This window comes from Schistocerca piceifrons, chromosome 2 (assembly GCF_021461385.2).
Source record: "Schistocerca piceifrons isolate TAMUIC-IGC-003096 chromosome 2, iqSchPice1.1, whole genome shotgun sequence".
Lineage (NCBI taxonomy): Eukaryota > Metazoa > Arthropoda > Insecta > Orthoptera > Acrididae > Schistocerca > Schistocerca piceifrons.
In genome coordinates, this window is record NC_060139.1 from 743,530,387 (window position 1) to 743,545,788 (window position 15,402).

The 15,402-nt window shown below is 44.8% G+C and overlaps 1 protein-coding gene across 2 annotated transcripts in view; it reads right to left on the minus strand.

The window, feature by feature from the left end:
• LOC124777655 overlaps positions 1-15,402 on the minus strand; it is a 212,112-nt gene that overhangs the window by 44,613 nt on the left and 152,097 nt on the right. For both annotated transcript variants that reach the window (XM_047253136.1, XM_047253135.1), the window contains exon 4: positions 9,481-9,646. In XM_047253136.1, coding sequence (XP_047109092.1) covers positions 9,481-9,646 — 166 coding nt within the window. The remainder of the gene's footprint in view (positions 1-9,480; positions 9,647-15,402) is intronic.

Sequence of the window (15,402 nt, forward strand, 5' to 3'; positions counted from 1 at the left end):
AATACCTCTACAGGGACAGCCAGTCACTGATTACATATCACATGCGGCCACAGCGCCGCTAAGCTCAAGGGTGTTGAAATGTTTGCCGGTCACACTGCTTCTTAGTATAATCAGTGACTGGCTGTCTCGGTACACCAAGGGTGCGCGGCCGGCCGCTGTGACCGAGCGGTTCTAGGCGCTTCAGTCCGGAACCGCGCTGCTGCTACGGTCACAGGTTCGAATCCTGCCTCGGGCACGGATGTGTTTGATGTCCTTAGGTTGGTTAGGTTTACGTAGTTCTAAGTTTAGGGGACTGATGACGTCAGATGTTAAGTCCCATAGTGCTTAGTGCCATTTAAACCATTTTGAAGGGTGCGCGGGTGACAGCGAAGGTGTTACCAAAGTAGTGAGGGGGGGGGGGACTTAGAGCGGACCCTTTTACTGTTGTATTCACGCATGTGTCAATGTCGCATCCCCTATTGATCACGCCACGAGAGGGCACGAAACAGAAGGGCTGAAAAATCATAAACACACTTCCATGCTTTGGATGACATTCAGATTTCGTCGAATGGTTTTGAATGGTCCGCGCTGATTCGACCTTGTATACCAGAACACGAATTGCAGTACAGTTACTCTTCAAAGGGATACGATCACGTTCAGTTAATTTGCAGGCCCACGATATCCTTAGAGATGGGCTGAATTGTCCAGGGAGTATCGGCAGTATCAAAGGTTGCCAAGACCATCGTTCTGTTGCTCATCGCACTCGAAATGTCGTTTCCGACGGCAAAATGTATGGGAATCAACTCTCCAAGGGAAAGAGTAGTTTGATCGAGGCGCCAATCCCCCCCACCCCCCACCCGAGGCCTTTCGACGTCGATACTGAGCTCTGGTCTTTTTCTTCCTGCCTGAAGCGTTGTCGAGACCGTGAGTGAAGTGACAGGGTGCCACGCTTTTGCACCATTATAGAGGGAAATTGTAGGCACCTTCGAGTCAAATTTTAATCTTCTCCGTCGCAGTGGGAGATAATTACAGGGTTCAGAAAAGATAACGCTTTAATTGTGTTGCGTAGTGTACTTACCTACGAAGCGACAACATATTCTAAGAGCTCGTTTTATAAAACCACCAGTATACACTTCTCAACAACTTCTTTTCTTCATGTTCCTACTACGTACTGTGCCACTAAAAGCACACGTACTCAGCTGTAGATGGTGTTTCAAATATTTAGGGTCAAAAACATTCAGATGGTTGCGGGTTCTCAACTGAAAACTTTGAGATCGGGAACTAATGGGTGGAAATGGATACATTTTTTTTTTTTTTTTACAACTCACTCGTTATAGCAACAACGCACACCCCCAACAACAGTTCATACTACTGAAATCCAATATCAACGCTCAAATTGCAGCACATAAAGTTTCGCTACACCCTCCCAAATTCCCTGCTGTTTGTTGTACTGTGTACAGTTGGTAACTGAAACCCAACCAACTGTTGCTTCTCCATATTCTGTTGTAGGTTCATACAAGAAGGACTTCGTGGAACCATATGCGAAAACTCCGCACTGAGCACACATTATGGGTGAGTGCGGCTTGTTTCTCAAGTACATGCCACCATTTTTGATGCAGAAACATAAACAGATTGAAAACACGCACTGCATACTCATTATCTGTTCGAGACCTTGTGCTGCCTGAAATATTCATTTCAGTTCACTGGCTTCTTACCCTCAAGACACTCAGTTTAGCATCTCCATCGTCTGTGTAATTTTCAACATAAAGTTTTAAAACACAGTTGGTACTATTGGACGGAAAATCGTGATAAATAGGATAAAAAACCTAATAGGAGAAAGTTCTCTCGAGCTTCCAGTCACGTTAAGTGGTGTAAAATTTACGAGATTTCGACCGAGTACTCCTCGGCCATTGTTAAGTGATGACTGTCCGTTGGTTGCTGCTACCGTTCCTATACAGCAGCGCTGCCTCCAATGAAGTTATTGGTGTTCGCTCCAGCGCCATATAAGTTAATGTGTTCGTTGTGCACCCGCCGCGCACGTTTCAGCCTTCCGATGGCCGCGTCCCAAGCCGCGTTTAGCTGCAGGCTGTCGTCTTTATTGAAGGTGTTGTCACAAGTTTTAATTTCAAACGTTTAATTTCAGTCGTTTCTTTTGTCCCGTAACTGACCACTTCCGGAAAATCTTCAAGGAAAATGGCTACAACAGTCGCCAGATTTTGCAAGCCATCTGTAACATAACAGGTGAAACTGTGTATCTAAACAAGAGCCATTCACAAGTACATAAAGCTATGAGCCTGCATGGGTAATTTGTACCGATATTTCACTGTCTCTACTCATTCAATAATAATTTTATGTATTAGTAATTGTAGAAGGATTTGAATAACATAATGCAAAATGGGCAAGAAAGAATTAAGTAGTTGTTTTGATGAGCGATTGTTATTGCGGTTCGTGCAATATATTAAAATTAAAATAATTGTAATAAGAAAATATAATAGTATGTGACAGAATAAGTGTGCCAGAACTGTGTAATGTATTTGGTTTAAGTATTTGTGTATTGTAAAAAGTGTTTGTAACAGAAAGACGGTCAGCTATATGGATGTAAATTTGACTAGAGAAGTGTGTCACGTGACAAAACGCAGGACAGAGACGCAAGACAGAGATCGTGGTCTTTTGTATCTTGGGATCCGTGTGGGTAAGGTGGGCTCGAACGGCCTGGGGCCCCACGTGTTTTATTTCCGAGGTACACTGAAGCGCCAAAGAAACTGGTATAGGCATGGGTATTCAAATACAGAGATATGTAAACAGGCAGAATACGGCGCTGCGGTCGGCAACGCATATATAAAACAATAGTCTGCTGCAGTTATTAGCTCGGTTACTGCTGCTACAATGCCAGGTTATCGAGATTTAAATGAGTTTAAACATAGTGTTATACTCGGCGCACCAGCGATGGGACACAGTATCTCCGAGGTAGCGACGAAGTGGGGATTTTCCCGTACGACCATTCCTCGAGTGTATCATGAATATCAGGAATCCGTTAAAACATCAAATCTCCGACGTCACTGCGGCCGGAAAAAGATCCTGCAAGAACGGAACCAACGACGACTGTCGAGAATCGTTCAATGCGACAGAAGTGCAACACTTCCGCAATGCTGGACCATCATCAAGTGTCAGCGTGCGAACCATTCAACGAAACATCATCGATATGGGCTTTCGGAGCCGAAGGCCCACTCGTGTTCCCTCGATGATTGCACGACTCGACTGGGCCTGTCAACACCAACAATGGACTGTTGATGATTGGAAACACGTTGCCTGGTCGTTTCAAATTGTATCGAGCGGACATGGAGACAACCTTATAAATCCATGGTCCCTGCATGTCAGCAGGGGACTGTTCAAGCTGGTGCAGGCTCTGTACTAGTGAAGGGCGTGTGCAGTTGGCGTGATATGGGACCCCTGACACGACTCCGACAGGTGATACATACGTAAGCATCTTGTCTGATCACCTGGATCAATTCATGTCCATTGTGCTTTCCGACGGACTTGGGCTAATCCAGCAGGACAATGCGACATCCCAGACGTCCAGAACTGATACAAAGTCGCTCCAGGAATTTGCAGTGACTGTGATGTACTGATGTGTTTATTGCCAGCTAAAACTATTTTAGATTCTATTTGACCATTGTGTGTAAGACCATCGTTGATAGTAAAGCAATTTTCTATGATAAAGTAACGATATAATTACCGATTTCATTGCTCAGTTTGCTCTTATATATCAGTATTTCACTGACTGACCTCATAGGCGAAATTAATAATCGTTAATCGTGTACGTAAGGGCATAAAGAAACGGTGTGCAACAAAACCCCTGTGGAGACGAGTGGTATAACAGGCTGTGCACTGGCCCTCTGCTGGACTGCTAGCATCAGTAGTTACCGCTGACCGTTGGTATCGTTGCACGTCTTTCTGAAAACACGTACCGCTACGGTCGCAGGTACGATTCCTACCGAGGGCATGGATGTGTGTGATGTCCTTAGGTTAGTTAGGTTTAAGTAGTTCTAAGTCTAGGGGACTGATGACCACAGATGTTAAGTCCCAGAGTGCTTAGAGGCATTTGAACCAATATGAACTCCGAGGAGGACTCCCAGAAGATTGAAGTGTTTCCGTTCTATAGCTCAGAAACAGAAAAGATTAGTTGGCTGTTAAAGAGGTATAAAATCAATTCGGTCTTCAGGAGTTTAGCAAGAAGGTTCAAATGGCTCAAGGCGCTATGGGACTTAACATCTGAGGTCATCAGTCCCCTAGAACTTAGAACTACTTAAACCTAACTAACCTAAGGACATCACACACATCCATGCCCGAGGCAGGATTCGAACCTGCGACCGCAGCAGCAGAGCGGTTCCAGACTGAAGCTCCTAGAACCGAGCGGCCACAGCGGCCGGCGTTTAGCAAAAATTCGTTACAAAATTGTTAAGGCTTTCGTGGCCACTTGTTGACAAACTGCCTATTGGCTTATATCTCGGGTTCTCCGGCCGACGTTCATCTAAGGATTTTTCTGACGTTTCGCCAGCACGAGTGGCTGGCACTGTCAAACCTTCACCCTCCATTGCCGGTGGTGAACTGGAGCCGAGCTCGCGGCCGCAGACTATATGTACCTGGTGCGCCAACGTCCGAGGGCTTCTCCGCGGTCATTTAAGGTGCGGTTCTCCTCTTGCTACCTGCGACGGTCGTTCGCTACAGTACGGGAAGCCAGGATCCGTTTACCTTAAGGCTTTCCTCTTTCTTGTTGAAACTGTTCTCCTGTTTTTGTATTTATACAGCTTCTCTGAACAAGCGCGTGTGATAGTGCTTCTCTACAGCCAGAACTTCCGTGAGACATGGCAAGAACAGATCAGGAACTTCTGGACATTTTCAATCAACTAATTTTACATAATGCATCGGTACGACTGGGACAAGATCGACAGCATCACTCACAGGAGCATGCAGAACGAACTCGAGCGCTGCACCGAGCGGCAGAAGGAAAAGTTTGAAAGATGCCGAAAGCAGACCGACAAGGCGATTCCCGATATGTCACACACAGTGGTGAACCTCACTGAACGACAATTGACCGAAGAGGAAGTGCCTGTTCTTCAAAAAGGAGGGAATTTCGCTATCATCCCGAGAACTATACCTATGGAGGACATCATTTCCAACACCGAAGCAGCCATTCGGACCCTCCCTTGTGAAAGAGCAGAGGAAATACGCACTGAAACAGCCAGGATACTCCCCCGTGCAAAACCACCAGCTTGCAACCTGAAGAAAGAATAGGCACAAGCCATTAAGAATCTCAACGCCGACAAGAGTAGATTGGTACTGCCTGCCGATAAGGGGAATGCGACCGTCGTAATGAAGACCGAAGATTATGTGCAAAAGATCCGAGACCTATTATATCCGTCGACATACCGAAAACTAAGCACTGATCCGACGCAGCGTATCACACGGAATACGAATCGATTAATCAAGGCGTCTTCTCTGCCGGCGGACATACAGAGAAACCTGCGCAACACAGAAGCCCTACCACCTCGGCTGTATGGATTACCCAAGATCCATAAGAACAACGTTCCACTGAGACCGATCGTTAGCGCTCCTGGCTCACCAACGTATAAACTGGCAAAACACTTGGCCTCTCTGCTCCAGCCACACGTGGGGAAGACCGACACATACATTAAGGACTCAGGACATTTCATTGAGAAGCTGAAGAAACTGAAACTTGCACCAAACGACATCCTGGTCAGCTTTGATGTTGTTTCGTTATTTACGAAAGTGCCACTCAGTGACGCTCTGGAGCACATCGGTTCCATGTTCCCGCAAGACATCAAAAAGCTCTTCCATGCATGTCTCACCACGAGCCATTTCACGTGGAATGGCGATTTCTACGAGCAGCTGGAAGGCGTCGCCATGGGTAGTCCTCTCAGTCCAGTTGTGGCCAACATCTTCATGGAACAATTCGAAGCACAGGCACTGGACTCGGCGACTTGCAAACCTAAGGTGTGGTACAGGTACGTCGATGATACTTTCGTGGTGTGGAGCCATGGTGAAGAACAGCTTGGTGACTTCCTAAGACACTTGAACAGCCTCCATGCCAACATAACATTTACCATGGAAGTAGAAAAGGACAAGAAACTGCCATTTCTAGATGTGCTGGTCACAAGGGACGACGAAAACCTGGGACACAGCGTGTATCGAAAACCGACACACACGGACCGATACCTGCACAAACTGTCAAACCACCACCCGAGCCAGAAAAGAGGCATGATTAGTACGCTCGTAACGAGAACAGGACGAATATTTGAGCCGCAACACCTCAAAGGAGAAATGCAACACCTGGAAACTGTTCTGAGGAGCAATGGGGTACTCCACAAATTACATTAGAAATGTAACAGAGCCAAACACTCGGCGAAGTAAGGAACCAGAAAAAGAAATGTCGGGTACGGCCTTTCTGCCATACATTCCCAGTGTAACGGACAGAATCGGCCGTATATTGCGCAAACATGGGGTAAAGACGATTTTCAAACGACAAGGAAGATCAAAGAGTGTCTTAGATCGGCGAAGGAGAAAAGAGACCCACTTGCAATGTCGGGAATATACCGTATACCCAGCACATGCGGAAAAGTTATGTCGGAATGACTGGACGATCATTTAACACCAGGATCAAAGAGCATAAGCGACATTGCAGGTTGGGGCAGGTGGAGAAATCGGCCGTGGCATAGCACGCACTGAATGAGACCGACCACGTAATAAAATTCGCCGACACGGAAGTTCTGGCTGTAGAGAAGCACTATCACACGCGCTTGTTCAGAGAAGCTGTAGAAATACAAAAACAGGCGAACAGTTTCAACAAGAAAGAGGATAGCCTTAAGGTAAACGGATCCTGGCTTCCCGTACTGCAGCGAACGACCGTCGCAAGTAGTAAGAGGAGAACCGCACCTTAAATGACCGCGGAGAAGCCCTCGGACGTTGGCGCACCAGGTACATATAGTCTGCGGCCGCGAGCTCGGCTTCAGTTCACCACCGGCAATGGAGGGTGAAGGTTTGACAATGCCAGGCACTCGTACTGGCGAAACGTCAGAAAAATCCTTAGATGAACGTCGGCCGAAGAACCCGAGACAGAAGCCAATAGGCAGTTTGTCAAAAATTCATTAACTCACGAAGCCTATTATAGACGTCGTAGGCGTCTGAACACCAAGGCTATATAAGATACCATGTTGGTGTGGACAGTGTTATGATAGATAGACTGTGTGTACTTACGAACAACGCCGTGTAGAGAACGAGAGATGCTTTCGCCGTCGGCACCCTAAGAAGTCAGCGGTAGCAGAGCATGCTCTAGCAATTGGACACCGTACAGCATTCGACAACGTTTGTCATTACACGGCCTAATAGATTACGGGATAGCGTAATAAAAGAAACGATCGAGATAAAAATCTGTGAGCCGGCCGAGGTGGGCGAGCGGTTCTAGTCGCTTCAGTCCGGAACAGCGCTACTGCTACGGTCGCAGGTTCGAATCCTGTCTCGGGCACGGATGTGGGTGATGTCCGTAGGTCAGTTAGGTTTAAGTAGTTCTAAGTTCTAGGGGGCTGATGACCTCAGATGTTAAGAGCCATCGTGGTCAGGGCCATTTGAACCATTTTTAAAAATCTGTGAGAAGAGCTTCAGTTAAAGTGGCCTGTAACTAAGCACGGCCTGGCAATCGGCACATCGGATGCGCTACGAAAACATTGCCTCACATGGCGTTGAAGTGAATCCCAGTGACCTCACTGGGTTGTATACCGAGGGCCACGAGAAATACAGGCCGTGGCGCGTACGTCGCGAAGGTAGTCCTGAACTCGCTCGCTCTCTCAGCTCAGCAGACAAAATGCGTTCCTAAACCTGTTAACTCGCAGCTGGGAGTGTAAGTACTAACGAGAATTGCATCTTCCACTGGAATATGCTATTGTGAAGTCTTGCTGATTAACAGTACTACAGCAAAATTTAATTTAATTTAATCGATATAAATGGTATAACGGCGTGTTCATAGCATTTAGTTTCTTCTGCTTAACAGTTCTCATTACATGCTGGAAGTAGTGCCTTATGCAACTGATATCCATTTTAGCATGATTTTATTTTATTGTACGCCAGTGCAGCCGTAACAAATTATAAGTAGGCGCATGGACTTCCCATCATTATAGGACTAATAGCAATAAGATTCCATAATAGCGGATTCCAGTAGAAGATTCAGTTTTAGTTTGTACGGACACGCCTAGTTATGAGTTTACAGGTGTAGAAACGTAGTTTGTCTGCTTATTTGAGCGAGCGAGCGAGCGCAGGACTACCTTCGTGACGTACGCGCCGCGGCCTGTCTTTCTCGTGGCCCTCGGTTGTATACGAACGGTAGCAGCAACGAACTGACTGTCACCACTTGACAATGACCGAGGAGTAGTCGGCCGAAGGCTCGTGCACTCTAAATCACTTGATGCGGCTGGAAGCTCGAAAGAGTTTTATCAGTGCATATCGGCCGAAACCATGTATTTGTATACCTGATAAAGAAGTGTCGTATTTCTTCACACAACATCCATTTAGTTTGGTGAAGGTTGAGTGTTGTTACTTATTTGCATCTGTATAAGTGCAGATGACTGTGATGGCTGCTTGTATCCCATAATGTCATGTTTGTGTCTTTCAAGACAATGAGAGCAAGTGGAAACCTTGAAATAGTGTCGTGCGCTGACTGCAATTCTCAAACAGCACTACGGGGCGGGCTGAGCTCACCGATGAGATTACCAGTAGAGGGCTTCTGTACCATATCATACAGTGTCTGTCAGTCGATACTGTAGCTTCTACTTAAAGATTAATCTGTACCTTATGGAAGCCGTCATATAGCAGAAGATAAAGTCGCAATAAAAATAAGTATGTGTCTCTTCATATTAGAAGATGAAGGAGAATTCTTGCGGCTGCACACCCGAAAATTGATGGAATAAAAATAAGTATATTTGCAACTATACTTCCCTCTTCTTTTTTTACCTGAATAGCTTAGAAGAATATTACTAAAAATCTTTATGGGTTTGTGTTTGTATTTGCTGCCCATTACTATGACGTGATGTTATGATCAGTTATCATCTGCATGCATGTATGCACTAACATAAATTGTTTTCAGTCTTCAGATATACCGCTTATTTAGTATATTGCTAGCTAAGACGTATAATAATGTAGACCAAGAGAAAACAGACACCAATAATGCTCTCTTTTCTTGAGACAGTGTGGACAAGTTAGAGGCTTAATCATTGCCAAAAGTGCACAGTCTAGTGATCGGTAACTATAAGCAAGCAGTTCTTCTTCCATTGCCAACCATATGCTTGTAAGTTTAATTTATTCCATCAGCGCTATTCCTAATTGGTGTCTGCACCTTTCTAAAGATCATGAACACCCTCGGCTGTGGAAGTTAATGCTTTGCACAGATATAAGTAGTAGATAACAAGAGTTAAATAGGAAGCAGTTCCTCACCTTGGGAATTTTCAACTTCGTAGACAGAAGTAAGTGCCTGTGCACAGGCTAATCTTTCGCCGTCCTTCAGTCCCTTGAAATACAATTTGTACTTCCCGTAAGGAAACGCGACGAATTTTTCTAGAGTGATTCTTCTTAGCATAAACCGGTGGATGTGGTAGACTCCCTGTAAACAGAGGAAACGGTATAATTACACGAAGTATATTTTTTCTCTGAATTAAAAAGTTCCAGAAATGATGAACGTCGATTTCGGAATATTTACTTATTCTCTGATCTATATCTTTTTTCATGCCCCTTCGCTCACTTCTCGTATGGGATAAATGTTTTTTGGTTAACATATATTGGCATACATAAATTAAGGGAGTAACACATTTCTTCGAATTCACACTCTTATGGTTTACTTGGCAATGGGTGAAGATTCTGACAGTCAGGAAAACAGAAATCTCGAAGCATTCGCATACACATTATAAAAATGTGTGTGTGTTTTCCACATCTCCTCCTAAACCAATGGACCGATTTCAACGAAACTTGTGTGCACATATCCCTTACTGTCAAGCAGCAATCGCTGAGGAGGTAAGAACCACCCACCTACCATATTTCAGGAGATAAACACTGAGACTCGTGAAAATTCCGCAGTTTTTCACGAATCTCAGTGCTTATGTCATGCATTGCACGACTTCGAAATTTATTGCTTTTTTGCTACTAATTCTGCTCGCAACATATTTTGCAGGCAGTGTCCACATACGCCGCCGAATGTACCCTGCACGAATATATCATTGTACGACGTATACATTGAGGTTGTAAAAGTCATGGGATACGTGCTAATATCGTGTCGGACCTCCTTTCGCCCAGTGTAGTGTAGCAACTCGACGTGGCATGGAGTCAACAAGTCGCTGGAAGTCTCTTGTAGATATTGCCACAGCATTGCCGGTGCTGGACTTGGTGGATTAACTAATCTCTCTATTACGTCCCATAAATGTTCGATGGGATTCATGTCGGACGATCTGGGTAGCTAAATGATTCACTTCAAATGTCCTGAACGTTTTTCAAACCAGTCATGAATAACTATGGACCGGTGACATGACGCTGTTGTTCGGGAATATGAAGTCCATGGTCCTGCAAATGGTCTCCAAGTAAGTCAACGATCGGCTCAGTTGTATCAGAGGATCCAGTCCATTCCAAGTGAACATAGTCCACGCCATTATGGACCCATCATCAGCTCGCACAGTGACTTGTTGACGACATGGATCCATAGCTTCGTGTGGTCTGCCCCACACTCGAACCCAACCACCAGCTCTTATCAGCTGAAACTGGGAATCATCTGATCAGGCGACGGTTTTCCAGTCGTCTAGGATCCAACCGATATGGTGACGAACCCAGGAGAGGCGCTGCAGGCGATGCCATGCTGTTAGCAAGGGCTCTCGCGTCGGTTGTCTGCTGCCATGGCCCACTCACTCCAAATTTCGCCGCGCTGCCCTAGCGGATAGATTCGTTGTTCGTCCCACATTTATTTCTACTGTTATTTCACGCAGTGAAGAGGAGCTGTTGAGTACCCACCACGGTCTCCAGACCTTACAACTCTTGACTTCTACCAATGGGGGAACTTAAAAAATGAAGTTTATGAACGAAGACAGCTACACTGAACGAGCTACGAGAAACCATCGAGGCGTCTTGCGCGACTATCACACCAGAAGACGGCCGTAATTCGGTCAAAAGCTCAGCGGCATCGACTTTTTTGGCTGCTAATGAGGGTCACGTTGAACACATAAAATAACATTACCCCTTGCAAGAATTGTAACGACATGTCATATTGTTTCATTGGTACTGACTATTTTCCTGGACCCCTCTGCACATGCAAATACGTCCAGAGTATATATGCAGACAATTTTGTTGTAGCTACTGCGTAGGATGCACATGAGGCTGTGATGATGTTACTTATGTTGCAAATATTGTGATAATGAGGTGGTACATCACATTTAAAGGTGAATATTGCACCAGGTTCATCGCAGCAATCGCTGTGTGCGGGGAGGAGGAAAGGAAAGAAAAAGTGCTTGTAATACAAGTGATCGGTCCAACAAAGCTAAATTCTTTCAGGAAGGTATACCTAAGGGTTAGGAAGTTCGTAAAATTTGTGATATTTGAAATGTAATGTTTATAGTGGGTAAAAGGAAACGTCATGCAAAAACTGATCTTTGGCAGCATGCAGTGGCACTCGGCGGTGCGTTATTCCAACTGGGGAAGCTGTTGTAAATGACGTACTGGTGGAAGGCTCATCCGACGAGCCAACAGCGACCAACGTCTTTAAGACTCAGTTCGAACCACTAGGAAGCGTAGCACTGTGGAATGGAGTCAGACCATAATCAGCATTATAGTATGGGAAATAAGCGAAACTGCCGTAGTGGGCACTGGTAGTAGTTAAGAATCAGCTTAATTTTATGGATGAATTTCCTAGGAAAACGTGAGGTAAACTTCTGCTGTAAAAGCAGAGTACCGACGTATGTATCAAGACAGCGAGTTAAGAAGTTACCAAACAAACAGGCATAAGAGATAAATTGAATAGGACGATATGTTGTTCAGGATGATTTTGTAGGGGAATGTCTGAAGGGGAAAGAACTTTGCACTACTGTTTTATTAGTTTGTTCCACATAATTAGGATATGGTGATTCATTGTAGAGACTGGAAAACGAGGGGCTTCAGTGAGTCAGTAGTAATTCAAGAAAGGTGCATTACTGCGGAACAGATGCAATACTGTCATGATCAACGTCACGAAGTTGCAGTGGCATTTGTCTCAGTGGTTCTAACTCTGCTTAGTACAGGAAACACACACACACAAACTCACAGTGCTGCAGGTGTCACTTGATACGGTCAGCCTTAGAAAATAACGATTAGTAGGTAAACAGCCAATGACCTTGTGATTCGTATAAGAAAAATCAAAAAGTGTTGTATATGTATTTCAAACTGTGAGATGTGTTGTCAAGATTTTCTTGAAGAGCTATTGTTAATCTACGATCCAGTGGAGTATATCATCGAACGAAGGAGGCACGTTGCTCCTGATGTAGTAGCTGATCCCTGTGACCAACTTCACAGGAGATGCCACAGAAGTCATGACATATGAAACCCTGGCATCAAGGGTTCGGTAGGTGTTCTTGCGAAAGAAACCTTATTTGAGTTATTACAGGCTTATCATCAAGGGCATATGAAAAGAGAATCTCCTACACCACTTAGCACAGCCACAGCTGTGAAATTGCAGACACAAAGGAAACACTGGAGTCATAACGTCATAACTGACCTATAACCACACAAGGCGCCTTGGTTCTGTTATAGCTTGTAAGAGAGGTGTGGCACACTTCAGAAACATTAGTGGACCAAAGTCATACAGTTGTTTATTACTGTACACATGTAGTTTTCAGTCACTGGCAGCAGCCAGCTACGAGGGGAGTTCTATGGCAACCTAAGACTGGAAGTGGCTCAAGACGATTCCATCGCTAGGCGCTGACTTCACTAGCCATGGGTCTGCTATCCACACTAAGTCCAACTGCTGCAGACTTGCCGCCTTCCAGCTGGTGGGCTACCTTATGACTAACTGCCATTTGCTACTTGCCACCTCCATTTGGGGGACCATGGTTCATGCACTGAGCACCTAGCCTCATAGCTGCTATCGTCTATGCAGACAGAATTCACTGTGTTTGGTCGCCATATGCGGCGAACTCTGTTGCTGATCGACTCCCTGTGCTGGCACACATCACCACTGTGAGCCGCTGCTGCCTCCATCTGGCACAGGTGCTACTCCAGCTGCCGCTACCCGCCCTACTTGGTTCCTGAGTCAGCGCCACGTGTGTAGAGTGCTGGCCAAGCCGCCTGCTGTCCATGGGGAAGCTGGTGCTAGCCATCCCAGAGGGCCGCTTGCTGACCCAAGCACGTCGTCCGACCTGCGCCTTTGGGGCGTTGTCCACCACCTGGCACCACAACTGATGCATTCTGGCTACAGTGGAATATTATCTGTAAACACAGTTTACATGATGACACGTCGACCATCTCCTGGTGCTAACCCACCAAGCCGCTTGCAACCGCGCCGAGGATGGTGAACTGCAGCCTTTCCTGACCACTAGTAGCCTTGCTCCAAACCCGCCACAGTGGTCCACAACTTAATTCAGTGAAAAGGTATCAGGGCTAGATGAGATATCAGTAAGTTTCTACAGAGATTATGTGAAAGAACTATATACTCTTCTAGCAGCAGTTTATCTTAGGTCGCTGGAACACCGAAGTGTGCCTGGTGCCTGGAAAAAAGCGCAGGCTAGTCCCGTTTTCAGGAATTCCAGGGAAATGAGATAGGACCATTGCTGTTTACAATGCATGTAAATCATCTAGCGGAATGTTTCGGTATCTCTTTAAGGTTGTCTGCAGATGATGCGATTGTCTGTCAGAAGATAGCAACGCCAGAAAACAATAACGATTAGCAAAAGGAACTATAGAGGATTGATGACAGCTGTAGAGACTGGCAGTTGACTCGAAGCGTAAATAAATGTAACATATTGCGCATAAGCAAAAGATCCGCTACGAAACAATTGCGCTCATAACCATTTTACTGCCATATTATGATGTCCTTTGCGTCTCCATTTCCCGCAATCCGTTGCTTCCTTCTTAGTGTTGCTGTGTCTGCTGCCGTCCATCACATCATCCAAGATCTGAAATTTCTTCCTCCCTTGTCTCCTCTTTCAATTCACATACTCTCATAAGACCGTTTTCATAAGCCCCCTCATTCTTTTTTAATATATGTCCAATGTAGTTTCGTTTCCTTCTTTTTATTACATCCACTCCTCTCAGTACCCCTTCATTTTTCACTCCATCCGTCCAACTTACTATTTCCATCTTCCGCCATGTCCACATCTCAAAAGCCTCCAGCCTTGCTCTTCTTTCTTCCTCACTGGCCACGCTTCAGCATTATACAAAAGGTAACTCCATACAAAACATTTTATTAGCATTTTCCACAAATCATTGTCCACATTGCTGTAGAAAATTCTCCTTTTCTTATAAAACGTCTCTTTCGTCATTTCTTTCCTTGTTTTAATTTCTGTGTTGCTCATCCAGTCGCTTTCTATCCAGCTTCCCAGGTATTTAAGCCTTTGCACATGTTCTAATACTTCTCCATTCAGTATTATCTTCACCTTTTTATTTCCTCCTAGTGCCATTACTTTTTTTTCCTTTCCTTTAGCTTCAGAGGTATCCAGTATAATCTGTAACTGTTGTTTATCTGTTGCTAGGAAGACCATATCGTCTGCAAACCTCAAACACCATATTGTTCTTCCTCCAATTATTTCCCCCTAGTCGTCTGGTGGGCAATAGTTAATCATATTTTCTAAGTACAGACTGAAAAGTGTAGGAGACAGACAGCAGTCTTGTCTTACTCCTTTTCCTAGTTCTATCCAGTTGGAACGTTCTTCTCTCACTTTTAGTGACACCTTTCGATGTAAATATAATGATATCATAAGGCGTCTGGTTTTCCATATCACTCTATTTTCCCTGATTATAGTTGCAAGCTTATGAGTCTGTCCCAAACCTCACTGTCCAAGGTCTTTTCCAAGTTTATATAACACATATATAGGTGATAAAATAAAAGACGGAAATATATCAGAATGCTGCTATAATTGTTAACTGCTAGACATTTTACATTAGCAGTAGGCCTACATCGGCATTAATGCCGTCTTCAGGCTCTCTGCAACCAAATACTCCTTGTTAAAAGTTGTAACATTGTAATTAATAACAATTTTGTTTTATTGTCTGCTAGTACTTACTTCCATATTGCATGGTGACGTTGTCGCTGTCCTATAATCTTACTGTTGAATAAGTCGTTTCTAACTGCAGATAATTTTTGAAATATTCATCTTAATCTCTGTTAATTTCTGTTGTTTGGAGATATAAGCT